The 10,253-nt window shown below is 34.9% G+C and overlaps 1 protein-coding gene across 1 annotated transcript; it reads right to left on the reverse strand.

Annotated features, from left to right (window-relative positions):
• Positions 1-792: 792 nt before the first annotated feature.
• On the reverse strand, positions 793-6,124 carry LOC118267895 (fatty acyl-CoA reductase 1-like). The gene is made up of 10 exons (XM_050694064.1): positions 5,714-6,124; positions 5,151-5,241; positions 4,825-4,947; positions 4,156-4,280; positions 3,553-3,711; positions 3,169-3,278; positions 2,707-2,774; positions 2,246-2,450; positions 1,529-1,712; positions 793-1,188 (listed from the first exon to the last, which is right to left on the reverse strand). The coding sequence occupies exons 1-10, from the start codon at positions 5,902-5,904 to the stop codon at positions 810-812; spliced, it is 1,635 nt and encodes a 544-aa protein (XP_050550021.1). The 5' UTR covers positions 5,905-6,124; the 3' UTR covers positions 793-809.
• Between the last annotated feature and the right edge of the window lie 4,129 nt (positions 6,125-10,253).

Raw genomic sequence — 10,253 nt, forward strand, 5'->3', positions numbered from 1 at the left:
CGTAGGCCGCATCGTCACTTACCATCAGATGAGATAACAAACGTCGACCCATTAAATGTAAAAAAAGAATCAGGAATCGAACCCGAGACCCCTTATCCGGGTCACACTTACGACCACTCAACAACGAGGCAGTCGTAAATGTGGGTTAATTTTTATACAGATATTTGTAGTCAACAAAGATTACGGGCCCGCCACCGCGGCGGGCACGGTAGAAAACCGCGTCGTGAGTCCATAGCCTAAATCGCTTTAACAATGGTTCATAATTAATTCAGCTATTATTCTGTATTTTATGTAATACAATATTGTAATGTATTTATTACACTGTAATTAAACAATATAACTTTCCGTATTTTTTAACAGTGACTTGCGCCTAATTTGGACTAACTTCTTTGATCCAGCAGACGTCTGGAAAGAACTTCTCTCTTTCTCTCATCTCAATAACACAAGTGTGATTCATCCTCATATTACATGGGACTTACAACATACATTACCCAAGTGGGTGTACATTGGCATTATGTGCGATAATGTGCACCTCTGCCTACCCCTTCGGAGATAAAAAGGGTAACGTTATAAAAAAAGAATGTTATTCATCCATCAAAGGCATTTGCGAATTGTTTCTATCTACTAATAAGCCGTTGACGAAATCATCAATATTTGACAGGCAATGGTAACTTTAAAAGTAAATTCAATGTATTTCCGATGCTACTTTAACCGCAAATACTTAGTAATCTATAGATAAAGATATTTTTCATGTAGCTGCTATAAGGTGATTGTGTTAAGTAAAACAACTCAAACATTTCAATTAACGTTTAATATATTAAGTTAAACAAAAATACAAGAAAGTATACAAAATAATACATTGCTAAATACATGATTTTGAACAAACCGTATAAATATATGGGAAACAAAATAAACGTTGCGTATTTAAAAACAGTTTGTTTTTTGCGTGCGTATAAAGTACCTTTTAGTTCATCCTTCACAAGGTACTTTCTTAAGCCAATGCACCATGTGCACATGTATTCTTCCCAATTAATATCTGTGACGTCAAAGTTGAAAATCTTTTGGTCATCTTCAGAAAGACTGGCATGCAATGCTGCCGTGTTTAGGTCAACGAATTTCCACTGATGTGTGAGAAAATAAGACAACGCCAGTGTCAGTTTTTTCAGCTTCTGAGCTAATTTTCCGTATCTGAAATATGAAGTAATGTGTTTGTAATATTAGTTTTAACCCGCTATTGGTGACTTAATGTCTATGAGACCGGGTTGTTTAAAAACTAAGAATATTTATGACATTGTTTATCGAATTACGTTGCGATTTCAAGTATTACTCCAGCCAGCTAAAGCGACACGGGCGTCCTATTTTGATGTCATATCTATGTTATTTTATGTCCTTTCTATGTCAATGTCCTATTTTATATCCTTTCCAATTCAAGACAGCATAAACGATGTGTTTGTTGTCTTGACTCAAAAATTATGTACTTTTACAGCCACAAGCTCATCTACTCTAACGTAGTATAAACAAATCTTACCTCCTTTCTTTACCGCATAGCACGGCAAATGCATCTAAAGTATATGCAGGAATTAGATGCATTATCCAGGAGTATATCCAAAACAGTAGTCGATTATGGGTGATCTTTATAGAGCCGTATCCAACCATCTTTGGTGTTGGATACTTGTTACGTACTTCTCCACACATAATAGCCTCAAAAGCATCTAGAAACGATTAGATTTTTGAACTCATGTTAAGTCTGCACAATTATTTAGTACCGTACTGTCTTTAGACTAAATCAATCCTTATTTTTGTACCAAATAATTGTGTTTAATTAATACTTAAAATTGAAACCGCGTGCCGAACGCGCTCTCGTTTCGTTTACTTAAAACGTAAAGTAAACTCATACTAAGGCTACAGATTTCTGATTAACTAAGTTAGGAATGAAAATGTCTTACTGCCTCGTTGGTCGAGTGGTCTCAATTACGACTGCAGAACAAGGAGTCTCGGGTTCGATTCCCGGGTCGGGCAAAGTATTGCTGGATTATTTTCGGTTTTTCGAAATTTTCTCAGTATTAGCACGGAGTCTGGAATTGTGTCCAGTATATGGCAATAAGCTCACCCCCTATTATATGAAACTTATAACACAAATGGTGAAAAGTGGGTGTACATTGTATAGCGGCATTACGTGTCGTAATAAGCACCTCTGCCTACCCCTTCAGGGATAAAAGGCGTGACGTTGCAGAAAATGTCTTACCCCAATAAATTACATTTCGATTAGACGATGTGAGTGTATAAATCTTAATTTCGTTGTTCTCTGGCGCCAATCTTTTAGTCTTAGCCGTCTCCCAGGCAGCAACTATGGTGGCGTTATTCACATAGTCCACGGGAATGAGTGCTACTAAATTGTCACGTTTAGCGAACGTAACGTGCATCACCCCCAGTCCAGTTGCGAAAAGACACTGAAAATCAAAACTTATTTTATTTTTACGTTTATCTCGTTATACCAGCGCAGCGAGTCGCCCCAGCTTCGCACGGGTGCATGTATTTGATGTATTATACATATAAAACTTTCTCTTGAATCACTCTATCTATTAAAAAACCGCATCAAAATCCGTTGCGTAGTTTTAAAGATTTAAGCATACAAAGAGAAATAGGGACAGAAAAAGCAACTTTGTTTTATATACTATGTAGTGATGTATTTTTTAGAAAACTTACTCCACTGGCTCCATAGATACAAGACTTGTCTACCCACCCCGGAGCTGGTTCTTGTAAAGTGCATATTACTGTAAAATAAATAATTAACAACATTATAATAAAATTAATAATTCCTTATCAATTCATGTACTTAATTTATGATAGAAACCCATTAAAAGTGCCTCGTTGGTCAAATGGTCCCAACTGCGACTGCCCGACAAGAGGTCTCGGGTGCGATTGTCGAGTCGAGCAAAGTATTACTGGGCATTTATCGGTTTTTCGAAAATTTCTCAGTAATACCACGGAGTCTGGAATTGTGTCCAGTATATGGTAATAGGCTCACCCCCTATTACATGGGACTTATAACCTAAATGGTGAAAAGTGGGTGTTAATTGTATAGCGGCATGCCGTAATGTGTACCTCTGCCTACTCCTTCGGGAATAAAACCATAAAAATATTCGAACAAGTAACTAAAATACTCACCTATTGCTGGCCTCACCACACATATTGGAAGATCTTTCCCCATCGTATTAACTAACTCTTCAGTGATTGCTTTTGTAAACGTATACGTGTTAGGCCATTTTTTTGTTAGACTGGAAAAATAGAAAAATAAATTACCGGTGTATTGTGAGTGCACCTAAAATGACAAAGCAGTTTTATTTTTATAATAACTATCGTGAGACGTACTAAATTAACTAAAATTCACGCATCGACCTCGCCGTGTCTGCGCACGCTGCTTATGATTAAGAGTTCCTCTGTGACTCGAAACTAGTAGAGCTTTTCTCCATTAATTTACGTGAGGAAACCGTGATTTTTAGTGAAAACAGTTTTATTTTAAACTCAACTTACTTGAATACCATTACCCACCTTGTTGTTATATCATTAATTTTCTCTTCATCTAATGTTTCAGCTATGCCAATCATGGTTTCAGGACTTATTGGAGATGGATAAAATTTTTCTAATACTTCCATGTTTACACGATCATAGCGTGCATGTGAAAAAGCTGTAGATACGTAAACAAATGACCTGCAAATTAATAAAAAAATAAGTTGTAATTAAAAAAAAAATTATAATATGTAATGTACGTGAGACATGCTAGTTCTCGACTAGTTTCAGCTAGAGGCTCACCATTTGCTCATGAATATGCGAATCTACCATGGCTTGAGACGAGTTGAGTTCCTCATCAAACAGTTACGTGAATAAGCCGATAACATAATAATTAATATGTAATGTAACTAAAATAAGATTTTGTGCACTTTATGCACAAGGAATTTCAATTTATCAAAAAAAAAATCTCTATTAGTAACTGCTGTCCAAAAACCTAGTAACTGATGGCACATTCAAAGACGTTAAATGCAATTGGCAGATTGTCGTTCGGTGAGCAAAACTAAAGAAAAGGACTTTAGACTAGCAGTGGATATTTTGTGGGTAATGATGACCAAGTTGAGGTATGTATGTGTTACTACAAACCTTAGTTTTTTACATGCTTTCCCTAAAGCAAGCATCTCTCTCGTGCCACGAATATTGATGAAAGTTGCCATCTTGAGAGTTTCGTCGAATCTTGTCGTAGCAGCCAAATGGAATATTAGGTCCACCTGTATAATATTAAAAACTTTGTCCTTTACTAGGATTTTCTCCTGTGACGTGAGTGCGATTACAAAGAAATTATTTTACAGATACCCAGATCCGGAATAACAATTATTTGTGGATCACGCAAAGAGTTGTTTCTTAATGGGATTAGACCTGCGACACGTTGCACTGCAGCCAGTTACCTAACCCTCGTGCCAACCGTGTAGTTTTATTTATTTTAGCATTATTAGCTACATAGTATAATTGAAACCTATAGCCTTACCAAGTTATTACCCACGTTAGTTACTTTTTTATGATATAAGCTGGTAAACTAGCAAACGGATCACCTGATGGTAAGCAATAGCCGCCGCCCATGGCCACCAGAAGCATTACAAATGCGTTGCCGGCCTTTTGGGAGTTAGGAATTTAAGGGTTGTTGGGGAATCGAGGATTGGGAAGATTGGGAAGGGGGTAATTGGGCCTCCGGTAATCTCACGAAGCACAACGCAAGCGTTGTTTCACGTCGGTTTTCCGTGAGGCCGTGGTATGACTCCAGTGTTTATAACAAACCTCATCAACAAGTGTGTTCCAGTCTTTGTCACTCAAGCCAAGCTTTAGTTCTGATGTATCACCTGACACAGCAACTATTTTGTTGACGAAATCTGGCTGCAGTTCTCGTAATGTGTCGTATAACTAAAAAAAAATTATACAAATTAATACACCTTAGCAACTTACCGCTGTACTCAGAGTCATTTAATGGTTACTTAACCCAGCCCATAGCAATTGTTTTCGGAACAAAATCGTTACTAAGGAATAGTTTAAGTAATCATTAAATGTCTCTGAGTACGACAGTATGACAGTTTTAGTAATTCGATACTTTTTTATGACTGACTTACAGAATCTTGTAACATTTCCTGCAGCCTCTGCTCTATAGACTTTCCTTTCTTGCATCTTAATAAGATGTACATTTTGGAAATTTTGGTAGCTCTGAAACAATTCTATTTATTTTATATGTATTTTTTTTAAGGTTGCCTCTCACTAGGACTTTTTATGTGCCCTGATACCCAGACCCGAAACATTGTCGAATGTTAGGTTACCCGCAGTGGACTTTGCGCTGTAATCGTAGGGCTGATAGTCGAAATTAGCTTAAACCGCTATTATAAATTCGAATGATAGTTAGTTTATATGCGTATGTTTGTCAAAGCGGCTAAAAGGACCGGTATGAAATTTGGAACAAGGATAGATTGCGACCTGGAGTAACACAGGTTACTTTTTAACCCAAGGAAGCCAAGCGTCGGTGAAGCCACTCGGAGAAGCTAGTTTAAAATATGTACTTATAAGTGCTTAACGGTGATTTACGCTCAAACATTTAATAATTAGTCTGTATATCTTCCTAGTAAAGACTTCCTAGCAAATTTAATCAAAATCCCTGAGATATTATGAAGAAAAAGAGACTTACCTAAAAAGTTTTTCAATCAGATGCTTCCCAAGAAATCCTGATCCTCCAGTCAGGAATACGGTAGCTCCGGAGTAAAACTGCTGCACGCTGGACGTACCACGAGCAGTTAAGTCCTGCACCGGCTTGAACCGGTCAGATACCTTCATCATGAGAGCTTGTGCGGGATCCAATGTTTCCGTCTCCATTGCCATCGAGTATCTTGTTTTTCAGAGTATTACTATATTTTATACAATTGCAATATTTTTGTTTAAAATATATTGGAATATTTAAAATATGTAACGACAAGTTTTTTAGTTTTAAAATTAACACGCCAATTTGAACACTATAAACGAGCTAGGAAAGGCATCGAAACAATACTGGTTTTTCAATTGACAACAGACAAAATATATAAATTTGTGGACTTTAACTCTTCCTATTAAGGTCCAAAAGAGAAGACAAAAAACCGAATATAAAAAAATCGATATAACAATGGTTCATACGTAATAAGGCATTATATTCGTTTTCGTACCTAATGACTATTTTCATTATTCAAGTCTAGGAATTAGAATTATGTATATACAAATATTTTGCTCCTATTTTGGTTATGATTTTTCAACAAATTCTTTAGGTCATTTTGTAACACCATGGTACCTACCATACTGTATCATATACCCAGTATTGTGCCCATTGTAATCGGCCGGTGGTATTTGCGCGAACATACAGATGGACAGAGAGACAATTTTTTTTATTATTTTTAGGATAAATGTCTACCTAGTAACACCACCTACTAACTTTTTTTAAACTAACTTTTAAGCCTTTAACTACCATCAGAAAATCGTTGAACATCATCAAAAAAAAAAACCATTAAAAAACCATACCATCACAAAACAGAAAACATCACGTGAAAAGTAACGGCTCTTAAACTTGGTATAATTATACCTTATTATCCTGGGCATAAAATGGAATGGGATGGGAAAGTAAGTAGAAATAAAATTTTAATTTTTCAGTTTTAAACTACAGAACGCGAGCTGAACAGCAATAGCTCAATAGAGAAATCTTCTTTTATCTCTCTTTTAGAGGAATATTCTTCTTGAATCTTTATTCGTTAGAAATAACCCTCATTGGTTTCCGCTTTTAGCAGTTAATGTTGTTAGAAATAGACGTAAGAAATATAAGAGTTATTTACAATTTTACTCTGCGAAAACAGCACTTCTCCGTAAAAGTGTGTTTTGTATGGCACCTATAATATATAATAAAATTCCGGAAAAGTTGAGAAATATAAATAACAATAATTTATTTAAAAAAGAACTGAAAACTTTATTAATTAAGCAATGTTATTACCGTGTTAAAGATTTTTTAAATGAGGATTTATAAGTTAGTTGTTTGAAATATTTTAAGTTTAGTTGTTTTTTATAATAGTTTTGTAAATTTTATTATTATTTTGTACGCCAATTATGGCAAAACATGTTGAGACTTACAATTTTAACTGTACTATTTGCATTTGCATTTAAATGTTACCTACACATGTTTATACAAATAAATTTATCTTTATCTTTATCTTCTTAATTATTATGGGTCTAGCCGTATTTGGGTTCAATAGATATTTATAAGATGTCATTGTCAGAGTTACTCAAAATGGAGAAATAAAACATCCACGTAAAGACAGACATCCGCGCGGTTGGAGTCGCGGGCGGAAGCTATTAGATAATAAATATGAAAAATGTTTAATACAATTATATTACTATGTACTTGTTCTATTAATACCTGTTCTAGTAAATAAAAATAATGATTTATACATACATACAGACAGACAACCTAACAGTCAGTTTAATAAAAACTTGTTAATGAAACAATATTTTCTCCAGACGCGATAAAAAGTGCAATGAAGAGATTTAAATAAATATACTGGACACACCCAGGCGTTGTATGTTAAGGTGTCTATCACACCGTAATGAAATAATAACATATATTAATATTAGTTTCTTTAATATCCCGAAAAAGTAAGAATTAAAAAAATAATAAAGACATATTTCGGGCTTCAATAAATTTTTAACACATTGAACGCCGTGGTGGTCGCCGGTGACCGACATTAGCGGAGGATTTGTCTTCAACAGTTTTCTATTGGCAGTCAAAGACTTAAAGTATACACATTTTCTCTAAATTATGTTTAATGAATGAGGATCGAAGCTGAGATCTTAAGCCAGAAAGTCATATTTCTTGTCCAAATAGTCTAACTATTTGTGTGGATCTCTAGATACACTATTCAGTAATACTGATCATCACCATTCTAATGAATGACAATCAAACATTTAAATCACCAAACATCAGACAAAACAACTACTTAACAACTTAAGTTTTTGAAGACCAACATTTTTGCCTAACCAAAACATCGAAATCAGTACCTCACACTCAACAACCACTCTTAAAACTACAAACCACTCATTAATCATGACTTAAAGACACATACATCTCTTAATAATGTAATTAAATAAGCTAAATACGTACTAATGTCATACTATAATACCATTCATTTTTTCTTTAACATTCAGCTCACTACGGTGTAACAGACGCCCGATATGGGTGTGATGTGTGAATGTATATAAATAAAATAAATCCTTTATTTCATTATTTCACAAAATAATTTACATGAAACAGCCACAAATAAGTATTAATCAATAATTATGCTAGTGCACTAGGAATAACTTAATAAGTAACTTACCAATATTTAGGAACTATAGGAAAATTTACTTTTTAACCTAGACTTATGTATAATTAGCGACTTGCCCGAGCTAGGTTTATAAAAACCTGTGTTTCGGGTCATCACTTACAAGACTATCAATTTAGGTGCATGTGTACAGAAATAGAATAACAACTTACAAACTAATCTTACATTCATACTAAAACTTCCAATAGTTTTTCTGTGTCTGCGTAATCAAGATTTAGTAGATACTCTGATAACAATGTACTACATCTATACTTATAATAAATCTGTAGAGAGGTCAATTCTGTACATGAAATATATTTCCAAAATAACTATCAGCGGGTGATTAGTGATCGATACTGACGCCAAAAATGCAATTAGAAAAATTTTTGTCTGTCTGTCTGTCTGTCTGTCTGTCTGTCTGTCTGTATGTTCTTTATAGAAACAAAAACCACTTGACAGATTTTAACGAAACTTGGTACAATTGTTCTTTATACTCCTGGGCAGGTTATAGTATACTTTTCATCACGCTGCGATCAATAGGAGCGGAGCAGTGAAGGGAAATGTTGGGAAAACAGGAGAACTTGCTCCATTTTTTAAGCTTCCGTCGCGTGTGCAGCCTTAATGGTTAAAGCTACACAGAAATCATGTATGACGGAAATGTTCTCCTTAAAATTGTTTAAAAAATATTCCGACAGCAATAAATGTCTATCTTTTATGGTTGACTCACAATAACACGTATAACTCCCGATAGCTTAGTAGTTCGGAGCTTTCTGATTATATTTGTCTACTCTTACGTTTATAACACTCTCATTCATTCATTCTCAGCTCAATAGAGGGATCTCCTTAATTATTATGGGTCTAGCCGTATTTGGGTCCAATAGATATTTATAAGATGTCATTGTTAGAGTTACTCAAAATTGAGAAATAAAACATCCACGCGAAGACAGACATCCGCGCGGACGGAGTCGCTGGCAGAAGCTAGTTTATAATAATTTACACTATATATATTTAGTATCTTGTTGACCTTGTTGTACAAAAATGGTCCTAAAAATACGTAAAATCTATGTGCAAATGCATGTCTTGTCTGTGGTTCAAAGCAAACCAAATCTTTCCTCCTCCTGGTTTGGGATACTGGGTCGAAAGGAAGCTGAGAGTGCTGATAAAGTATGGTTTGCAATATAAATAGTTGGCGCACTGTTAGTATTTTACATGCAGTGTATAGTTGGTGTGTGGGAAACCTAAAAGGGCGGAAGGTAGCAACCTTTAGAATTGCTCTTTGAGCGCGTTCCAGAGGAAGCAAGATAGACTTTGCAGTTCCACCCCATGATGTAATACAATAGGTGAGAACAGACTGACACAGAGCCAAATAAACCTGTTTAATTAACTTATAGTCGGCTATGTGGCGTAGGTTCTTAAAAATGTACATTAATTTACGCACTCTTTTGCATAGTAACTCGATGTGTTTACGGAAATTTAGATTCGTGTCAATCGTAACACCTAGATATTTTATGTGGTCAGCTTTAACTAAAGTGGGACAAGTACAAGCAATATTAGCAGAATTGCAATTATGTGCAAATATATCTAGGTTAGTAAGCGGTGGAAATATAGATAGATAATAGTGAACTCCCATTAACCATAATAAGAGGGACAGTGTTATTCTTAAAATATTTGATATTAGAATGACAGGCATACAGTTTTGATATATCGAAGTTAGCACAATGACTGTCGTATTTTACGTAATTTGATTATTTAAATTGATGTTTAATAAATTCCAAAGTCTTCCTTTAAATTTTATATTTATTTAATTTTATTCAAATTATGTAAGGACGAAAAACCTCAATTTTAGCGATAGGTAAT

Source organism: Spodoptera frugiperda, chromosome 6 (assembly GCF_023101765.2).
Source record: "Spodoptera frugiperda isolate SF20-4 chromosome 6, AGI-APGP_CSIRO_Sfru_2.0, whole genome shotgun sequence".
In the NCBI taxonomy this organism is placed as follows: domain Eukaryota; kingdom Metazoa; phylum Arthropoda; class Insecta; order Lepidoptera; family Noctuidae; genus Spodoptera; species Spodoptera frugiperda.

Excerpts from the sequence above, each read along its gene's own strand:
- LOC118267895 (XM_050694064.1), bottom strand. The coding sequence starts at position 5,904 with ATGGCAATGGAGACGGAAACATTGGATCCCGCACAAGCTCTCATGATG. Across the intron at positions 4,281-4,824 it reads GGAACACACTTGTTGATGAG|GTGGACCTAATATTCCATTT; the intron begins GTTTGTTATAAA and ends AATATTATACAG. Across the intron at positions 1,189-1,528 it reads CTATGCGGTAAAGAAAGGAG|ATACGGAAAATTAGCTCAGA; the intron begins GTAAGATTTGTT and ends TTCATATTTCAG.